The 22,514-nt window shown below is 41.5% G+C and overlaps 1 protein-coding gene across 3 annotated transcripts in view; it reads right to left on the minus strand.

Moving 5' to 3' along the window:
* Nucleotides 1-22,514, minus strand: part of Phf20 (PHD finger protein 20) — a 125,036-nt gene that overhangs the window by 91,356 nt on the left and 11,166 nt on the right. For all 3 annotated transcript variants that reach the window (XM_005384767.2, XM_013514071.1, XM_005384764.2), the window contains exon 2: nt 12,794-12,908. In XM_005384767.2, coding sequence (XP_005384824.1) covers nt 12,794-12,876 — 83 coding nt within the window. In that variant the 5' untranslated portion in view covers nt 12,877-12,908. The remainder of the gene's footprint in view (nt 1-12,793; nt 12,909-22,514) is intronic.

Here is a 22,514-nt window from a genome sequence, read left to right on the forward strand (position 1 = left end):
AGGAAGGAAGGAGAGAGAAAGAAACCGAGAGGGAGAGAAAAAGAGAGAAAAGAGAAAAAGAGAAGGGAGAAGGGAAAAGGGAAAAGGGAAAAGGGAGAGGGAGACTAAAAAATTTCCTAGCCAGGCATGGTAGCACTCACCTATAATCCCAGCACTTGGGAGGCTGAGGCAGGAGGATCGTCATGAGTTTGAAGCCAGCCTGGACTACATAGTAAGCTCAAAGCCAGCCTGAACTGTATAGTGAGACCCTGTCTCAAAAAGAAAAAAAGAAAAAAATTTCCCTGTGCACATATACTTTATAAATAGATACTCCTCTCTCAAATAAATGGACCAAAACCTTACATTTTTTTAAGTCTAGGCCACAGACAGTGACTTCCTTCCAAAATGTATGGGAATGCAGGGTGGGGTGGCACATGCCTGTAATCCCAGCACTCAGATTGCTGTGAGTTCAAGGCCATCCTGGACTACACAGTGAGACCCTGTCTCAAAGAAACAACAATAAAAAAAAAGTATGGGAAGGAAGAAAGTAATTTTACAGTAGAGAAACTTGATAGACATTACCACAGCCAGATGACCAAGATGAATTATCCACAGTGTAAGTCCTGTTGATAGTACTCTTGATATGACGAGATGACAATGGCACTTTATCTCTGTAGTCTTCCTCCCCCAAACCCCAATCTAATCACAAAAAAACATCAGGCAAATATCAGCTGAAGATCATTCTATACAAACTGTTCACTCTCTACCTCCACTGGGGCATCAGCTCCTGAAGACCAGGCAAATCATGCCTGTCCTAATCACCACTACATCTTTGACTTCTACAGTAAATTACTTGACATCAAGAGTCTTCCTTGTGAAGCCTTCTGAAATTCTCACATATGAAATTAATTCCACCATCACTCCTGTGTATTTGCCTTTTATTTTTGCAGTACTAGGAATGCCAAGAAGTACTTCATAGCCATTTTTTAATTTTTATTTTGGGATATGGTTTTGCTGAGCTGCCAAGGTTGGCCTGGAACTTGTTTTTGTTTTTTGTTTTTTTATTTTAAAGAACAAAGACAAAACAGAACAAGAAACAAAATTCCAAAACAATATGATAAGGGGGTAACAATGGTTAATACACTGTATATTGTTATCATTTAATTACTCAGATATCAGCATTTAATTGTCCATACAATATTAGCATAAATCTATCTTTTCAATGAACTAATAGAAATTAGTAGAATAACTATTTTAACTAGACAGATCCGTAGATAGACATAGACAGACAGATAGATAGATAGATAGCCTGGAACCTGTGATCTTCCTGCCTTGGCCTCCCTAGCAGCTGGGATAACAGGCATGCACTGCTGTGCCTAGCTTCCTCCAAGGATTTCTACATGAATTTTGTACACAGTAAATATCTCCTCATAATTAATTTCAAGAACTTTACTTTCTATTCTTGGGGTCGGGGATATAGCTCAGCGGCACAACAGCCTGCCTGGCAAGCGCAAGGCCCTGAGTTTGAGTCCGGTACCAAAAAAAAAAAAAAAAAAAAAAAAAAAAAAAAAAGCCATACCCTAGGAAGTAGGGGTATCACTCAGTGCTAGAGCTGAATTTAGCACATGACGACTGTGCGTCCTATCTCTAGCATGCAAATGCACCCATGCACATGCATACATACACACGTTGGTATACCCTAGCATGTTCAGAAGCCAGGTTACCCAGATTTAAATCTTAAATTCAATAATAGATATTATGGTATAGGAAGAAAATGTTCTAATGGGAAGGAGAACTAGAGGGGGGAGAAGAGGAGGGCAGGGAAAAGAAAAAAGAATAGGAAGAAAAACTGAAAACAAAGCTTTTGTAAATAAGGAAGGGAAGAGGGGTTGAAAGAAAGGAAGGAAATTTAAAAAGAAGCAAGATATATCATGTACAAGTAACAAATTCCCTTCCAATGTGATCTAAAATGTGTGTACCAGAGCCGGGTATGGTGGTGCACGCCTGTGATCCCTGCACTCGGGAGGCTGAGGTAGGAGGATTGTTGAGAGTTTGAGACCAACCTGGGCTACAAAGTGAGCTCAAGGCCAACCTAGATTGCATAGTGAGACTGTCTCAAAAAGACAAAAAAATAAAATAAAATAAATAAAATTTAACTGTAAAAAAATATTAAATTCACCACTTAATAGCTGTGTAACAAGGAAACTCACGTAACTGCTCTACACCTCTATTTCCTTCTATAAAAAACAAGAATAAAAGTACTCCATTTGCTAGGTATGAGGGTGCAAACCTGTTATCCCAGTACTTGGTGGGCTGAAGCAGGAGAATCACAAGTTTGAGGTCTATCTGAGCAATTCAGTGAGACTCTGTGTCCAAAATTTAAAATTCTAAAGCAGATGTGGGGATACAGCTTAGAGGCAGGGCACCCTGGGTTCAAACACTAATACTGCAAAACAACAACAAAAAGTAACCAATTCACAGTGTTGTAATGTGTTATATGTACAGCCTTCAGATTTGTGCATGGCATAGAGTAAGTCACTCAATATATGTGAACCATCAGCAAAGACAGAACCATGGGAGTATAGGACTAACAACCTTTGGCCATCAACACTAAGAGCCAGAGCCAAAGCCAAAGCCAGGCTCGGTGGTACATGCCTGTGATCTAACAATCTGGAACACTGAAGCAGAAGGATCACAAGTTCAAGTTAAGCTCAGGCAATTTAGCAACTTAATGAGACACTGCCTCAAAATAAAAAAATAAAAAGCTGAAAGTGTAGTCACAGTGCAAAGACCCTGGGGTTCAATTCCTGTGGAGAAGGACATTCTTTGATCAGAATGCATTGAGGACACAATGATTTGTTTAACCTTGAGTTTACGATCCTCCTGTCTCAGCCTCTTGAGTGCTGGGATTATAGGCGTGTTTTGAGTGCTGGGATTACAGGCATTAAGTGCTAGGATTACAGGCGTGTCTTGAGTGCTCAGATTACATGTGGAAAAGGATAATCCTTTGATTACCCTTGCTAAACCGGTTTTTTGTTTGTTTGTTTGTTTGTTTGTTTGTTTTTGTATCCACCCATTAGTACTAGCTACGCCCGCCCTAGGTTCTCGCTCAATAAAAGTGACTGAAATTGGTAAGCAGGGACAGCCTTAGCCGGCTCAGCCCCTGATCCCAGACTTCTGCCTCTCTTGGTTTTCTTGTCTCTCTTTACTTTTCTCATTCATCCACAGGTGCCTCGTTCTCAGGACCACTTCACCCTGGAGAGATAGAGATGAGAAGTCCCACAAATTCGCAGTATCACAAACTGAATGCATGCATGAATGAATGCCAAAGCCACATACCCTACTGTCTCTAAACTGTTTGAGGGAACGGTGTCATTTTTCTTCATCCCATAGCGCGTGGTGTACAATGTCTGACTCAGACAGAAAACTCAGAAAAGAACGATTACTTTTTTTAAAAAAATGGTGTTAAGACTGAAGAGGCATAAACCAGGCATTCAACATGATCAGTGCAAATACATAATCCTAATGAAAAACAGAAAAGGAAAGGAAATAAAGATATTACACAACTCAGACTTTTAAATCCTTCATCCACGAAATGGAAGGAAATTGTGATCAACTTAAATGGAAATACAACAGTGAAAATGTGCCAAAGGGTCAGGAAAGCAACAGAAAGGAGCTTCTCACTGTGTTCAGAGCAGGTACAGGCAAGGCCAGCCTACTGCTTGGGACAGATGGTGCGGGCCTGACAAATGACACAACGAAGGCAGAAGGCATTAGTTAGAGCAAGCCACTTCCTTTTTTTTTTTTTTTTTTGGTTTTTTTTCCGGTACCGGGCATCGAACTCACGACCGCTTGAGGGGCAGGCGCTGTGCCGCTGAGCTAAATCCCCAGCCCCCAGAGCAAGCCACTTCCATTCTATGCACCAAACATCTTTTTCAGGGAACTGCAACCTGTCACACTTTAGTCAATTCATCTGCCACACTTCTGGGAGTGAGCGGGGCAGGCAGTATTACCTCCTCTACAGAGAAGGAAATGGGAAGGAAAGGTAGCTCCAAAATTAGGAAATAGGATTCTTATCAATTATTACCCAAATGACCAGGTATGGTGGCTCAAGCTTGTAATCCCAGCACTCTGCAAAGCTGAGGTAGGAGCCTATAAAGTTCAAACCTAACCTGGACAATTTAGCAATATAAAGATACTCTGTCTCAAAATAAAAAATTTTGAAAAGGCTAGGATGTAGCTCAGGAGGAAGGCTCTGGGTTCTGTCCCCAAAACTGGCTGAGATGAAATGAAAAATACTGCTTGGAGGGGGCTGGGGATTTAGCTCAGCGGCACAGCGCCTGCCTGGCAAGCACAAGGTCATGAGTTCGATTCCCAGTACCAGGAATAAAACAAAAACAAAAAAAAAAGATATAAAAAAAAAAAAAAGAAAAATACTTGGAGAACATTCTCCACAGGAAAACCTAAATCTCTACTTTTTTCTTTTCTTTTTTTTTTCTTTCTTTTTTTTTGAGATAGGATCTTTCTATACAATTCAGGTTGGCCTTGAACTCACCTGTCTCAGCTTCCCAGGTGCTGGGATTACAGGCCTGTGCTACTACACCCAGCTTTAAATCTGGGTGTTTCTACATAGTGAGTTCAAGGCCAAACAGAACTACGCAGTCAAAAAAATCTGGGTTTGGGGGCTGGGGATTTAGCTCAGCGGCAAAAGCACTTGCCTGGCAAGCGCAAGGTCGTGAGTTCGGTTCCCGGTACCGGAGGGAAAAAAAAAAAAAAATCTGGGTTTTTTGTCTTTTTTCCCCGGTGCTGGGTATGGAACCTGAGATCTCTTGCATGCCCTAGCAAGCACTCTACCAATGAGCTATGCCCTCAAATCCTAAATCTATAATTTATAAACATTCCTCTCTAATGAAATAAAAATCCTAGTTCAGTTATTTTTGGGAGTCCTATAATTTAAAACAAGCTGTCTTTATTTATGATTCAGAAATAAATTCTTTTTTTTAATTTCAGTATTTTGAGACAAGGTCTCACTATTTAGTTCAGACTGGCTTTAAACTTACTCTACAGCTCAGACTGGCCTCAGATTCACAGTGCTCCTATTACTCAGCCTCTCTCCCAGAAGTTGAGATGATAAGTGTGTACTAGGCTTAGAGAAAATTCTGGTAAAGACACACAGAACACTGCTGTCAAGCAGAAGTAGGTGTGTCTGGGCTGGGGTTGTAGTGTAATGGTAGAGCATTTGCCTAGTATATGCTAAGGCCTTAGGTTCAATCCCCAGCACCACCACTGGAATGGTGGCCCAAACCTGTAATCCCAGGAATGGTGGCCCAAACCTGTAATCCCAGCACTCAGGAGGGAGGCTGAGGCAGGAGGATCACTGTGAGTTCAAGGCCAGCCTGGGCTACAAAGTGAGCTCAAAGCCAGCCTGAACTGCATGGCAAGACCCTGTCTCAAAAAGAGAAAAAAAAAATCCCCAGCACCACAAAAAAAAGTGCGTGTGTCTCAGATTTCCCAATAAATAATTTGAGGCCTTGAGCAAATCATTTTACATCTAAGCCTTGGACCAGGTGGTGCTGCAGCCCTATGATCCCAGCATTCAGGAGGCTGAGGCGGGAGAATCACCCTGAGTTTGATAGATGAGTTCATGGCCAGTCTGAACTACACAGTGAAACCTTGTCTCCAAAAACAATCACAAAACAACCACCAAAAAGAAACACACATCTGAGCCTCAGTTCCAAATGTATTTTTATGCTGAGATTTACATCTAGGGCAAGGAAGATTCTAAATATGCGCTCTACCATGCTCCAACATCCAAATGAAGGACTCAGCACACATAAAACAAGTACAGCAACTCACATCATACCTGACACAGCCAACCTGTAAGAAAGCGTTAGTTGTCATTATAGTGTTAGTTTAACAGGAGCAAAATATGTCCCACAAACAAAGACAAGAGAAAAACTAGGTTTTTATATAAGACAGACAGACAAAAATAAATCAAATAGACCTATTATAAACATGAAATATTAATCCAGAGAGACACACCCATATTCTAGGTCATCCACGCACTTCTGCTGCACATGGGTTTTGAAAATTATGATAATCCTTTGAATGCTTGCTTGCTTGCTTGCTAACAGAGCAAATCCAGAAAATATGGAAAAATAACCAGAAAAGCACTAGAACAAGGCATCATCAGGGAGCCATATCTGGTCTTTGGAGTAAAATCAATAGGAATTCAAATCCCAGCCCTACCACTCACCAGGTCTGTAGTGGCCAAGAGACTTTCATCTTTAAACCTTAGTTTCTTCCTCCATTTAGCAAACTAAAATAATAACCCCATAGTTGAGAAGATTTAATTGATAAACTACCCATAGACAGAGCCTGGCAAAAAGCCTTCAACAAACACTAGGTACTTCCCATAACTGCTATCTAATGCTGCAAAATTCCCCACCCCACCCCACCCCCCACCCCGGTACCGGAAACCGAACTCACGACCTTGCGCTTGCCAGGCAGGCGCTTTGCCGCTGAGCTAAATCCCCAGCCCCTAATGCTGCAAAATTAAAAACAGTTTCTGGGATGGCTCCATGATAGACAGCTTTCTTTCCAAGCACCATGAGGCCCTGGATTCAATCCCTAGCCCCACCAAAACAAAACAATTTTTTCTCCTCTGGGATATGAATGTAGCTCAAAGTTACAGCTCATGCCTAGCATGTGAAAAGCCTGAAGTTCTATGGTCAAATAGAAGAAATCAAAACAGGCCAGGGTGGTGGCGCATACCTATAATCCCAGCACTAAGAAAGGCTGAGGCAGGAGGATCACTGTGAGTTCCAGGCCACCCTGGGCTATAACATGAGTTTAAGTCCAGCCCAAATGACACAGACATAGAGAGATCATCTCCAAAAAAAGAAAGAAAGACAGGTAGAAAGAAGACAAGAAAAATCGTAATATAAAAATGTACTTTTGCCAGGTGTAGTGGTGCACATCTATAATCCTGGCACTCAGGAGAATGAGTCAGGAGGATTACTGCAAGTGTGAACCCACCCTGGGTTACAAAGTGAGTTCAAGGCCAACCTGAACTGCATAGTGAAATGTTGTCTCAAAAAGGTAAAATTAAATTAAATGTTTTAAAATGTACTTTTAAGAAGATGGTAACCACCAGCTGTGGTGATGCAAGTTTATAATCCCAAGACCCTGTCTCAAAAAAGAAAGAAAGAAAGAAAGAAAGAAAGAAAGAAAAAGAAAGAAAGAAAGAAAGAAAGAAAGAAAAAGAAAGAAAGAAAGAGAAAGAAAGAAAGAAAGAAAGAAAGAAAGAAAGAAAGAAAGAAAGAAAGAAGTAGACTATAAGAGTATTATAAAAGGATCGTATTTAGTTCAAGGCCAGCCTGAACTGCATAGCAAGACCCTGTCTCAAAAAGACCAAAAAAAAAAAAAAAAAGATCCTATTTAATTCATGAAATATTAAATCTATAACATAAATTAAACCAGTGTGATAGTGTATGTCTGTAATCCCAGCACTTGGGAGACTGAAGCAGGAGGATTGCTGTGAGTTTGAGGCCAGCCTAGGCTACACAGTAAGACCCTGTCTCATTTATATATATATATATATACACACACACACATTTTTTTTCCACTAAATCCTGACTTACTAACATTCAAGTTGCAAACTTTCACCAATACCAACAGACCTCATATTATGAACATTCATAGATATGGACAAATCACAGAAGTAGCTCACATAGGTACTTAACCATTTTAAGGTAACTGTAAAAGTAAAAAGTTTATTTACAGTATTTTTTGTGTGTTTGATTTTATGCTTTACACTGTATATATGTGTCAAAGGTACATAAGACTCACTTTGCCGGACTTACAAACAAGCTCGACTAAACAACAGTCTCCCAGAATGGAACTCATTTTTATGTCAGGGACTTACTGTATCTTTAGGATATATACAGTACTTTCCTTTGAGTTACATCTCCTACCCATTTTTCATTTTTATTTTGAGACAGTGTCTCACTAAACTGCCCAGGCTGGCCTCCAATTTGTAATCTTCCTGCTTCAGCCTCCTAAATAGCTGAGATTGCCAGGAGTGGTTGGTGATCCACACCTGGTAATCCCAACACACCAGCAGATGAGATAGAAGGATCAGTGCCCCAAGTTTGGGGGCAGTTTAGGCTACATATTGAGTTCAAGGTCAGCCTATATTACGAAGCAAAAAAAAAAGCCATGAAAGGGGAAAAAGTGAAAGAAAAACTTTATAACAGAATAAATGATAAATGTCAGGCATGGGAATGCAAGCCTGTAATCCCAGCACTTGGGAGGCGGAGGCTCGAGGACTGTGGCAAATTCCAGGCCAGCCTAGGTTACATAGCCAGACCATCTCAAAAAAAGAGTAAGTGCACATATAGAGTTATAAAAACACAAATGTAATATGTGAATTTTTGTTTTTTGTCTTTTTGAGACAGGGACTCGCTATGCAGCTCAGGCTGGCCTTGAGCTCACCCTAGTCTTGAACTGGCAACAATCCTCCTGCTTCAGCCTCCCAAGTGCTGGAATTACAGGCATATGCCACCACGCCCAGCACAGTATGTGAATATTGATTGGATCCTGGGTTTAAAAAAACCTGTAAGACTCAGGCATGGTGGTGCACACCTGTAATCCCAGCACTTGGGAGAATGAGGCAGTAGGCTGTATGTGAGGCCAGCCTCGACTACACAGTAAGTTCAAGGCCAGTTTGAACTACATGGCAAGACCCTGTCTCAAAAAGACAAAAAACAAAAGAAAACAAAAAGGAATAAGAGCCAGGCGTAGTGGCACATGCCTGCAATCCCAGCACTTGGGAAGCTGAGGCAGGAGGATCATTGTGAGTTCCAGACCACCCTGGGCTACAAAGTGATCTTAAGGCCAGCCTGAACTGCATAGGGAGACCCTGTCTCAAAAAGGCAAAAAAAAAAAAGAAGAAGAAATAAGGAAAAACAGAACAATAGGAGAATCTGGATATGGCCTAAATATTAGATATCATGGAATTATTGCTAATTACATTACCATAATGATATAAAGCAAACAGGGTAGACATTATGATATAGGTGGGACATCGAGTGTTCTCTCAACTTTACATTATATTTGAAATTTTCCAAAATAAAAAACTAGAGTCTGGGTATGGTGGTGCAGACCTGTAATCCCAGCACTCAGGAGGCAGAGACATAAGGATCACTATCAGTTCAAGGCCAGCCTGGGCTACTTAGTGAATTCAGGGCCAGCCTGAACTATCTCATTCATTCATTCATACATACATACATACGTACATAGAAATTATTCAAGATCCCAAAACCAAGGACAAATAATCCAAGGATTCAGAGGTGAACAGCCACAGGAAATAAGCCATGATGAGGTGGACCCTAGCCCCACACACAGCATTTCATCTCAATGAAATGAAAACACACCAAACACATGTACCATGGCTGCACCCTGCACAAGTACCACTTAGGACAATGTAAATGAATCACTTATCAGGGTAAAAACACAAACATTTTCACTCTAGAGATAGTAAAACAAATCCTCTACTATTTTTAGCAAAAAACATTCAAAGTCTAAGATGGGGGGGGTGCATGCCTGTAATCCCAGCATTCAAGATTACAGTGTTGGGAGGCACTGCAAATTCAAGACCAATCTAGGCTACAAAGTGAGCTCAAAGTCAGCCTAAACTGCATAGCGAGACCCTGTCTCAAACGGACAAAAAAAAAAAAACAAACCAAACCAAACAAGTAAATGTTCAATCCCCTAGGTTAGGAATTTGGGTAGACACTGTCAGAATGCATTTCTCCACGTTTTTTTAACATTTAGGAATCAAGAACATTAAGATGCTGTTAAAAGAGGCTATGAACTTAGCCTAACTGGGTTCAAACCCTAGTCCTACTACTACTGACCTTGCGCAAATGACTTCATCTCATGAATCTTTTACTTACTACTAAACTGAGACTTATAATAGTACCCCAATACTTCATGGAACTGCCAAGTGCAACATTAAGACAAACCAGGACATACATGATGACCAGCACTCAACAAATGTTAATTATTATTTTATTGGTCCAGTGATTTTCCTTTCAATATTAACTTAAAAATTTCCTTCTTAAAAATTCTTACAAATTGGCCATAATGTCTTCATTTCCACAGTAAATACGTAAGTAGGTGAGAAAAATTAATGGCTATGTTTTCTTAGTAATATGAAACACAAAATACAAAGTAATAAACAGGTGGGATGGTGTAAGTTTGTAACCCCAGCACTCAGGAGGCTGAAGCAGGAAGATCTACCATGAGCTTAAGGCCAGCCTGGGCTACATAGCGAGCTCCAGGTCAGCCTGAATTGCACAGTGAGACTCTGTCTCAGAAACAGCAACAAAAACAAAAAATACAGAGTCATGATTCCATCTAATCCAAGTATCAAATCAGCTGTCATTCATCATTCTGCCTACAAAAAAATTGAGGCTGAGCTGAGAGAGGTAATTTAACCAAAAAAACTCAGTTAGCAATGAGACCACTGAGACTCTAATTCAAAGCACCTCACCGAAAGGGATAAGCAGCTGTCACTACACCAAATAGGGCTTCAAATATATGCAGACAACAACAAACTAAAGCTAAGTTTCATAGGCTAACTTCACCTAAAGTTCACAGGCTAGGCTATTAATTTGCCACTTGCATTTAGCAGGGTAATCAAGGAAGTAAACTTTTGTGCATGATGCAAAGACCTTAAATTTTAGGTAGTCATGTACTCCCGAGAGACTCAACCAGGCAAGCCTTACTACTGATATATGGCACAGTACCCCTTCCTCTGACTCTGCCTGTGCCCAAATGTTCTCTGCAGTGCCAGCCTTTCCTTCAAGCACAGTGGGAAGAAAATCCACAAGACCAGACCTTTCCAGCTGCCAGCTGGCCCCTTTGCCTCTCAGATAACACCAAAAGCAGGTGGGGCAACAGTCTATTCACTGCCTGGCATAAAGTCTGCTAAATTAAATAATGAGAAACAGTAGAAGGCTGAAGCAAGAAGATCTCAAGTTCAAGGCCACATGGACTACACAGGGAGACACTGTCTAAAAAAAAAAAAGAAGAACTATTAGCAAACAAATAACTATGTTAAAATAATTGACTGATGCTCAGATTGTGGCTCATTGTTAAAGCACAAACTGAGCATCAATAAAATAACAATAATAATGATAATCATTATAGCTGGGCACTGTGGTGCAGGCCTATAATCCAAGCGTTAATCAAGACAAGATGACAGCAAGTTCAAATCCCACCTGGGTAACTTTGTGAAATAAGAAACGTGGATTAAGGGGACAGGGATATAGCTCAGTGGTACAAGTGCCTGCCCGGCAAGCACGAGGTTGTGAGTTCAAATCCCAGTACCAAAAAACAAAAACAAAAACAAACATGGATTAACTTGGGAGTGGCGCTCACACCTGTAATCCCAGCACCAGTGAAGTTGAAGCAGGATAATTATCACAAGTTTGAGGCCAGCATGGGCTACACAGCAAAAAATTTTTTAAAAAACGAAGTAAGAAAAACAAAATAAAAAATGTATAGGGATGTAGCTCACTGTGAAGGCTGTAAGTATAATACCCAGCATAGCAAAAAATAAACAAATACTAAAGCTAACCGCAGCAGTGGTGCAATTGCTTGGAGGGCTGAGACAGAAGGATCTCAAACTCAAGGCCAGCCTGAGCAACTTGGTAAGACTCAGTCTCAAAATCATTAGGGCACGGTATGTAGCTCAGTGCTTCTGAGACTGAATCCCCAGTCCACAATCAACCAATCAATACAAAATAAAAAGGGCTGAGGAAAAAAATAAAAAGAGCTGGGGATGTAGTTCTGTGGTAGACTCTGAGTTCAAGCTCCACTACCACCCAAAAATAAATAATAATAATAATTACAGATAAAGCAAACAACCTAAGGATACTATGTTGGGTGTTTCTGATTCTAATAGCACAGACAGTTTTCTGCCAGGCACTTTGCTGTCTTTTTCTTTTGTTCTTTTTGGTTTTTGAGACAGGGTCTCATTTTGTAGTGCAGAGTAGCCTCTAACTTGGAGCAATCCTCCTGCCTCAGCCTCTTGAGTGCTGGGATTACAGGCATGTGCCACCATGCCTGAGCTTCCCTAACTTTCTATACACTATGCTGAGATAATTGCACAAGAGCCAAGCTATACCTTACACAATCCCAGAAGGTTTCACTTTAGTTTTTAACACTTCTCCCTACATATTCTATTATTTAATTCTCAGAATAACCACATGAGGCCAATATAATCAGTACCCACATTTATTGATGCACAATGCACAAAGTGACTACCAAGTTTCTGAACAGAACCACGCTGCCTGAGGCCCTCTGTAATGACTGTATCTCAGCCACACCACACCTCAACCCAGAACAGGAAGAGCTGTGCGCAACACAGGAGCTGTCCTGATCTAAGTTCCCTTCTTCATTTCCATCCCTAATCGTTCTCTCTTCTTCCACATAGGCAGCCAGGATCAAGACAGCTATCGCTATTAACCCTCCCCTTCCTGTAGCCATGCTTGGTGCTTTTTCCCATACCTTCTTCAGATGAAGGGCCAAGAAAGGGAACAAACATGACAAGGGTCGCAAGATGGCCCCCTGGACACATAGGTCCCTGCATCAAAGAGAAAGGACAGACCCACATTCTGTCTCTTGCATCTTCCAAGAATCAAAGAGCACAAAATCACCACAGAAAACCTAGGCTACCTCTCTACCAGTGCTGCCAAAAATCCTTTACTAAAGGGCATTAAGCAATAGAAAAATGTAAAAGTACCAGTTTTTTAAACGGTCCCGGGCTTCCAACTGGGCTCCCACTTCAAAGCTGATTCCTCTTCTGTTAGGTGGATGCTTTGTCATTTTCAGTCATCAATGGGGCTGCTTTTATTCTCCTGAAAAAGCCAATTAAATATTTATGAAACTCAGGCAAAGTCAGCCCAGAGTGCACCATCACTCATTACACATAAAAAACAGACAGGCATTATTCAAAACACAAAGCTCCTGCAACCTGTCAGCACCCTGCTTCACGCCTGCCTGCCTTCTACCACAGGTGTCGCTCCCTTGACTTCTCCTCCTCCATTATGCTGCATACTGTGGTATTCAGAACTGTGGGGACCCTGTTCCCAGCACTGCTTGTCAAGGACTCACCTATGCCTCTGCGGGACACCTTCAAAACATTAAAAAACATTTGCTAGCTGGGCAGGTATGATGGCACTTGCTTATAATCCCAGCAGGCTGAGAGGCTGAGGAAAGACAAAATTTCGAGCCCAGCTTTGGGCAATTTAGGAACTTGTAAGACTCAGTATCAAAAAATAAAAAAAAAAAGATAACCCCAGCACTCGGGAGGCTGAGGCAGGGGGATCTTGCAAGTTCAACACCAGCCTGGCTTACAAAGTGAGCTCAAGGCCAGCCTGAACTGCATAGCGAGACCCTGTCTCAAAAAGATAAAAAAAAGAAAAAAAAAAATTAAAGAAAGAGCTGGAGCTAGAGCTCAGTGCAAAGCCCTTGGATTTAATCTCCAGTGCCAGGAAAAAAAATGCCCTCATGGGTAAATTCAATTATTTGCTGATGCACTCAATAAATATTTGCTCAGACTATTAAGAGAAACAGTCAAGACCAAAGAGACACACAGTTCCTGCCCTCAAGAAGCCTTGAGCTAGGCATGGTAGTGTACGCCTATGGGAGGCTAAGGCAGGAGGACTGCTTAAGCCCATGAGTTCAAGACTGCCCTGGGCAACATAGGAAGAACCTACCTCAAAAATATAAACACATACATACATATATACGTGTGTGTGTGTGTGTGTGTGTGTGTGTGTGTGTGTGTGTATACAAGTGACAGCTAGCTCTCTACTTTTTGTTTTTTTGTTTGGCTGGACTTTTTAAAGAAAGGGTCTCACTATGTAATTCACATTGGCCCTGAACTCATTATATTGCCAAGGCTGCCTGGAACTCACAACAATCCTGTTGCCTCAATCTCCTGAATATTGGGATATAGGTATGCACTACCACAACCATCCTGGCTCTACCTTTTGAAGGCTGGACAAGGATCTATTTATATTTTCTACCTCATGAGTCCATTCTGACAGTTTATATTTTCCTAAGTAACTGTCCATTTTATCTGGATCTTTAATTCCACTGATATAAAACAGCATAAAATATTCTTTACTAATTTTGTTTGTTTTTTATTACATCCCTTCTGCCCGCACCACTACTAGGGATTGAACCCAGGGCTTATACCCCCCACCTTCTTTTTCATTTGAGATAGGATCTCACTTAATTGCCCAGGCTAGGCTCAAACTTCCAGTGCTACTGTCTTAGCTTCCCAGAGCGCAGATCTTTTATTTTTGTTTTGTTGGTTTGTCTAATGAATGTCTCACGAAGTCACTAAATTACCCAGGTGGGACTTTCGATCTTCTGCCTCAAGACTCTCACAGTTCTGGGATCACAGGCCAGGGCCTGGCTCTTGTTTGTTTTCTTCATCAAGCTGCTGAATCCTGGGAATGGTGATCATTCGCCATTAAAACGAAGTAGTAGCCAGGCACAATGAGTAACACATACCTGTAACTCCAGCTACTCAGAGGCTAAGGCAGAAGAATTACAAATTTTAGGCCAGCCTGGGCAACTTTGCAAGAATCTGTCTCAAAATAAAAAGGACAGAGAACGCAGCTCACTATTACAGCACCCCCTGGGTTTGATTCCCATTATTGAAAGTTAGGGGAAAAAAACTGAATAGTAACAGTATTTTTCTTTTGAGGAAAAAAAAAAATCACATTAGACCATTTGTGGGAAAAGGGGACCCCACAAATGAAGTTTCTGAGCTGGGCATGGTGGCACACATCTGTAATCTCACCACTTGGGAGGGTGAGGTAGGAGCACTGCTGAGAGTTCAAGACCAGCTACATAGTGAGTTCAAGGCCAATTTGGACTAGGCAGCAAGACCCTCAAAAAAAAAAAAAAAAAAAAAAACAGTTTCTGGGATCATTAGGCTAATATGTGAAGTTCCAAATGCAATCAGAGGGACTAATGGTGGTTCTTTTTTTTTTTTCTTTTCTTTTTGAGACAGAGTCTCGCTATGCAGTTCAGGCTGGCCTTGAGCTCACTTTGTAGCCCAGGCTGGCCTCCTCGAACTCGCAATGATCCTCCTGCCTCAGCCTCCCAAGTGCTGGGATTACAGGCGTGCGCCACCACGCCCAGCTTAATGGTGGTTCTGATAGAGGCGTGATAGAGCTACTGAGCTTCCAGGGCACTAGAGCAGGATAACACCAAATAGCAATTCCTTCCTCCCATAAACTTTGGATCTCACAGCTTACACTGCCCAAACAATGCCAGTACACTGTAAGGGCACAGCCTGACTCACAGCAGAAGGGCCATCACTGTAATGAAAGAACATGAAGATCGCAGAAGCAGGTCCTCATATGTGATATATAACATCATCCCATCTTATTAAAAATTTGCTTAAAATATATAATATGAAAAAGCAGAATGCAAAACTGGACCAGTTGGAGCTCACAATCAAACTTTATATTATTAAGACCAGAAGAAAACAAATATTATAGGTGATTGTTACGTTCCTTTTAAATACAGTAGATTCCTAAATTTATAGTTTTTCACAACAGAGGTTTCTCATAAGAAAAAAAGATGAGGTCTACCCATTAAACCATCTGTTCCAAGGACAGACATTGGGAAACACAGTAAGCAAATCAAACTGAGTAGGGATGGTTGAATGTGGTGATAAAGGACACTGAAACATAATAAACTAAAAGCTATGGTATACTCATAAGTTAAATAAATCAGACTCACATGTGTAAACATTGTATTGTATCCCTAATGGGAGAAGCTGAAAGAGTAAGTAAGATCCAAAATGCACAACAGATATTGGGAAGTGGGAAAAAACTGTTCAAAAGGAAAGAGAAGCCGGGCATGGTGGCACACGCCTGTAATCCCAGCACTCATGGGGCTAAGGCAGAAAGATCACTGCGCGTTCCAGACCAGCTTGGGCTACAAAGTGAGCTCAAGGTCAGCCTGAACTGCATAGCCCTATCTCAAAAAGACCAAAAAAAAAAAAAAAAAGAAAGAAAAGAAAGAGAAACTGGGATAGGGGAAAGGAAAAAAGAAGGGAAAAACAAAAATGTGTGTGTGTGTGTGTGTGTGTGTGTGTGATAGTTAAACTACTAATTTCTCTTAATTCATTGAAAAGAAGCCGGGCGTGGTGGCGCACGCCTATAATCCCAGCACTTGGGAGGCTGAGGCAGGAGGATCCTTAGGACTTCAAGACCATCCTGGGGCTACAAAGCGAGCTCAAGGTCAGCCTGAATTGCATAGCGAGACCCTCTCTCAAAAAAAAAAAAAAAAAAAGACCCAAAAAAAAAAGAAAGGTTTGCGCTAATATTGTTTAGACAATTAAACACCTGTATATTGTACTCTGAATAACTAATTTAAAGATAATAATATGTAATGTATTAATCATTGTTACTCTACTATCTGGTTTTGAAATCTGGTCTTTTTCTCTTTAAAATAAAATTAAAGGAGTGTTTCAACTATATGGATCCTCAGCAAGGAAGTGTCAAGAGGTGTGACCAGCTTTACATAATGCTCTCCAGGAAAATGAGGTATCACATCTGACATGTAGTATAATCCAATCAGTAGGAAAGTCTTCATTTGAGCTTGGTTTTTCTCCGGTACCGGGAACCGAACTCATGACCTTGCGCTTGCCAGGCAGGCGCTTTGCCACTGAGCTAAATCCCCAGCCCCTTCATTTGAGCTTGAATGAAATACCATGTCAGCTACCTTTTATCTCTGGCTTCAGGCATACCAAGTAATACTCTCATTAACAGCTTGCCCTCCCCAACCCCATGTATGAAAGGTTGTATCTGCCAAGAAAAGCTGAGGGGAACAGAAAGCTTACTGAGCAATTACTTCCCAGGCTCTGTGCCGGAGTCAATCCCATCACAGAAGTAATGAAGGTCAGGCATGGTAGCACATGTCTGTAATGTCAGCACTTGGGAGACTAAAGTAAGTTCAAGGCCAACATAGCCTACAGAGTAGAGACCTTGTCTCAAAAAAATATTCTTCCTTATCATGAACTAAAACCTGTTTTATGGTAAATGACCTACCTGTTTGAAGTTTTATTCTCTAGTATCGTAAGAACAAGATCAAGCTAGGCTGGGCATTGTGGCGCATGCCTGCAATCCCATCACTTGGGAGGCTGAGGCAGGAGGATCATTGTGAGTTCAAGGCCAGCCTGGGCTACAAACTGAGCTCAAGGCCAGCCTGAACTGCATAGCAAGACCCTGTCTAAAAAAAAAAGTGAGGCGGGGCTGGGGATTTAGCTCAGTGGCACAGTACCTGCCTGGCAAGCACAAGGTCGTGAGTTCGATTCCTGGTACCGGAAGAAAAACAAACTAAAAAGGCATACACCATGGCCCCTGGCTTGAGCAAATTATTTCTATTTGAGCAAACAGCATTGAAAAAAAAAAAAAAAAAAGATAATTTGCATTTTCTTTTATGGGGGGTGTGTGCATGTTTGTAGTACATAATGATTACATTCAACATGGGTAGTTGGTACATATATGTAACACACTGTAATTCTTCTTACATTGCTTTCCCTTCCTCAATACCCCCTTCCCTCCATCTCTTGCTCCCCTTCCCATTTGCAAAAGATCTATCTCCCTGTTTCCTATTATCTATCTTTTATTTTGCTGTTTACTTACACTTTGGGTTTCTCATACAAGAAAAACCATACCATGTTTAGGCTTGTGTTTCTGATTTATTTCACTTAACATTATGGCCTCAAGGTACATCCATTTTCCTACAAATGCTTCAAGTTTATCTTTCTTTATTGTACAGTAGTATTCCCATTGTGTATAAATATCACATTTTCTTTCCCGATTCACCTTCCAATGGACACATAAGTAATTTCCAAGATTTAGCTATTATAAATTATGCTGCTATAAACATGGGGATCCCTGTATCATTGCATCTTTTTTTTTATTACTTTTAGACATGGTTATGGTTTGTGTCTGGATGTCCCTTCAAAGCCTCATGTGGTCACTGTGGGGCGGGCTTTTTCAAGGTGGCTAAATCTAGAGTTTGTGATTGATCCATGGTCTAGTGCTGGGATTAAGGGTGTTTTCCTTTCTGTATCATTAAAATTTCTTTTTCCTTTTTTGTTTGTTTGTTTTTCGGGTCTTTCTGCTTTTTTTTTTCTCTGTGATAGGGTTTCCTTATATAGCGCAGGCTGGACTCAAACTTCTGATACTCCTGCCTCAGCCTCCTGGAGTCTTTGGGTTATAGGCATGCATCCAGGCTCAAGTTAATGTTATAACTTTCTAACCTCTAACCTCTACTTCGTTTCTTTTCATTGTCAGCAAGACTATGCAAGTGGTAAGATTTTTTTTTTTCTCTTTCTTTTTTTTTTGGTGCTGTGTATTGAACAAACACAAGGCTTACATACTAAGTACACTACCACTGACCTACATCCCCAGCACAGGTATTAGGATAGCAGTTTTAGATTTTTTTTTATATCTCTTTTTTTTGAGACCAGGTTTTGCTATGCAATTCAGGCTGGCCTCAAACTCACAGCAATCCTCCTGCCTCAGCCTCCCAAGTGCTAGGATTACAGGGATAGAAAGTTATTTACATATGAAAAATTTTAATGCAAGAAACTCATTCTGGCCAGGCGTGGTGGTGCATGCCGGTAATCCCAGCACTTGGGAGGCTGAGGCAGGAGGATCCTTGCGAGTTCCAGACCAGCCTGGGCTACAAAGTGAGCTCGAGGCCAACCTCAAATGCAAAGCAAGACCCTGTATCAAAAAAAAAAAAAAAAAAAAAAAAAAAAAAGAGAAAAAAGAAATTCATTCTGACACTATCTTACTGGATCTTCACAATGGCCAGAGGATGTGACAGAACTTAAATGTACTATTACTATGGAACAGAAATGGAACTGTAGTACACAGGAGAAAGTGAGGTGCTCAGAGGCAGAATTCTAAATCCTTCAAGGAGTAGAAATCCTTACCAAAACAGGATTTTCCCAGAAATAGACAAATGATTTGTTCCATCTCCTACCAATATCATTGCCATGCTCATGCTTTTAGCTATAAACAGAATATGAATGTGGCAATGGGATGTTTTTCAAATGATGTGAGAATTACTGCACCATTATGTAACAAATTATATTTAATATTATTAATATTTAATTGTTCAGAAAAGATAAACCTTGCATTGCCCCAGCTATGGGGAAACTGAAATACTGCCCAAGGGCCCCGACGACAACCATCTTTTCAGATCGCAACGTGGAAGCAAGGAACAAGCTGCAAAACTGCTTATAATCTTGGACTTAGTCATTTCAATCTGAAGATTACAGCCCAGGATAAAAATAAATCATTTGTGAAAGTAAGAAGAAACCAAAAGCTCTTTACATGGAATTCGAGAAAAAACTGGATACAGTTCACCCATTTAAGAATAAGAAAGCCCAGACATGATGGCAAACACTTCTTATCTCAGCACATAGGAGGCTGAGACAGGAAAACTGAGTTTGAGGCTTGTACTGGGTATAAGGTTCCAGTTGAAACTGACTCTCCCAGCCCCCAACCTGCCTGCTGGCAGAAGCACTACCCTCAGCCGGGAACTCATCAGCCAGCACAGGATGTCCTGAAGGAGATAAGACAAGCAATTTTACAGGTCCCGGGACATCTGGGGACAAATGGAGACACCTGAAGACACCCAAAAATTTACACTGGACACTTCAAGGACTCTGCCCACTGAGGTGCAAGACTGCCAGAGAATTTGACCACAGATCTTCATTAAAATCTTCCCGCCCAATGTCTGCTGCTTTCTTTCCATCCCTATAAAAGGGACATACTTGTTGTTTGGGACAGACAGTCTTAATGCTCTTTGCCTGCCTGCACCCAAGCACAATAAATTCCACACCATAATGCCTTTACAGAAGCCTGGTGGTCTCTGCTGGTTTCCTTCTCTCCCCTCATAGGTTACATATATTATACTGTGCTACATAAGATCTTTTTTTTGGAGGGGGGGGGTCTTTCTTTTTTTTTCAGTTTTGTTTTGTCTTGGTACCAGGAATCGAACTCTGGACCTTGCACTTGCCAGGCAGGTGCTTGTGCCGCTGAGCTATATCCCCAGCCTCTTTTTTTGGTCTTTTTGAGACAAGGTCTCACTCTGCAGTTCAGGCTGGCTTTGAGCTCACTTTGTAGCCCAGGCTGGTCTCTTAGCCTCCCAAGTGGCTACGCCCAGCCATAACATAATAAGATCTTGTTTTTTAAAAAAAGGCAAGGCGTGGTAACACACCCCTGCAGTCCCAGCACTTGGAAGGCTGAGGCTGAGGCTGAGGCTGAGGCTGAGGCTGAGGCTGAGGCTGAGGCTGGGGCAGGGTTAAACAGGGAGTCCAAGGCCCGCCTGAACTGTATATCAAGACCCTGTATCAAAAAAAAGTAATACTTAAACAAAATATAGACCTACACTATAAAATGGATGCCTAATAAAATAAAACACAATACTAGTTGGGCATATTTGCACACACCTATAATCCCACCTACTCAGATCACTGAGACATGAGGATCATGTTTGATGCCAGTGTGAGCAATTTAGTAATAGCCATATGCTAATATGAAGATGAAAACTTTCCTTTGTTTGAGAGAGGGTCTTCCTAATGCAGTTCAGGCTGGCCTTGAGCTCACTATGTAGCCCAGATACTAGATATAAAATACCCCTAAGGCCAGGCATGGTGGCACAAGCCTGTAACCCCAGCACTCAGGAGGCTGAAGCAGGAGGATCACTGGGAGTTCAGGACCAGTCCAGGCTACATACTGAGTTCAAAGTCAACCTGAAATACATTGTGAAACCCTGTTTCAAAAAAACCAATAATCAGGTGTGGTGGCCCATGCCTGTAATCCCAGCACTGAAAAGGGTGAGGCAGGAGAATCATTGTCAGTTCGAGACCAGCCTGAGCTACGAAGTGAGCTCAAGGCCAGTCTGAACTACAAAAAAAAAAAAAAGAAGAAAAAAAAAAGCCAATAAATAAATAAATGAAGTGTAAAGAAGGGAAAGAGGCAAGCTTAGCAGAAGGGTGATGGCACATACAATGAACCAGAACTCTGAAGTAAAACTGCCTGCGTTGGCATCCCATATAAGCCTTTTCCTCTTTGAGCCTGAGGCTCATCTGTAAAATAGGGACAGTACAGGTACCTAATGCATACCTTCACATAGGAGTTGTGAAGCTAAAAGTTACTTAGCATACAATGGGGCAATAAGCTCTCAAATTATTACTGTCCTTGCAGCCCCCACTCCTGCCACACCCAAACTCTTTACATTTCCAGCCTCCAGACCTTTGCATAATACAGTCTGTTTCCTCTGCCTGGTCACTCTGGACTGGGTTCAGCCACTGGTGCCTCCCTGAACCTACTCCTATATTCTCCCATGAAAGCCTGACCTTCCCTCTAGACCACAGCATTCAACACTCTATATAGCAAGTGCCTGTGTGAGTGGGTCTCTATCAAGAAGCAATAGTTTCTTCACAGGCAATCCCGCATCTAACAAGTAGCACCCAGTCACACAGTGGTGCACACCTGCAAATCCCAGCACTCTGAGAGGCTAAGGAAGGAAGATCCCAAGTTTGACCCCTGTCTGGGCAATTTAGCAATAACTAGCCTCAAGGGGAGAAGGGTTCAGTGTATAAACCCTGGGTTCAATGCTCAGCACCCAATAAATAAATAAATATATAAACAACATAATGCAGTATCCATACAAAGCAGTCAGATGCTGCTGAAAAGAGATAACCTCAGCTTTCTACTGGTAAAATTGGAATCAAAACAGAAAAAAAATCAGTATCATCTTTTGTAAGGATTAAGGCAGCTACTCACATGGAAGCTATTTGAAAAGTGCTATCTATGGATAAGTGTAGGAACTGTCACTTCTCCTTGGGGCAGATGTAGGGAGGCCAAGCATCTGAAGATGGACCAAGACTTTGTGCCTGAGGCCTAACAAGAGCTGTATCTGTTTTCTTAGTCACTGTAATACAGTTAGAAACAAAGGAGCTGAGTCACTCCCTTCCTTTCCCTTCAACTGTAAATGCCACACCACCCTGATTACCCATGCTTCCATATCCCAAAACAGGGAAGTTGTGTGAGCCACTTCCTTCTCTCCACTCAACTGTAAACCAAACACCATTCTAATGAGTATCCAGGCTGAAACTGAGGTCACCCAGATTGCTAACATCAGAGAGAGAGAGGGGGTAGGCACCTTGCATCAGTGGTGTCTGACCCTATAAAGACAGGAAGCCTGAGTTATTGAGCACCTTTTTTCCTTTCCCTTTCACCCTCTTTTTCCTTTAACCCTTCTCCCTGTTCCTGCTACTGTCCCACAACCTTCAATACATGTAGCTACTTACTTCATACTACAAGGTGTACACCTAGCACTTCTTTCCTTGGCCTATACAAGAACCTGGACTATTTTTGGCCCATTCAACTGTAATAACTGGAAAC

Source organism: Chinchilla lanigera, unplaced genomic scaffold, assembly GCF_000276665.1.
Source record: "Chinchilla lanigera isolate Chin_1 unplaced genomic scaffold, ChiLan1.0 scaffold00021, whole genome shotgun sequence".
NCBI lineage: Eukaryota > Metazoa > Chordata > Mammalia > Rodentia > Chinchillidae > Chinchilla > Chinchilla lanigera.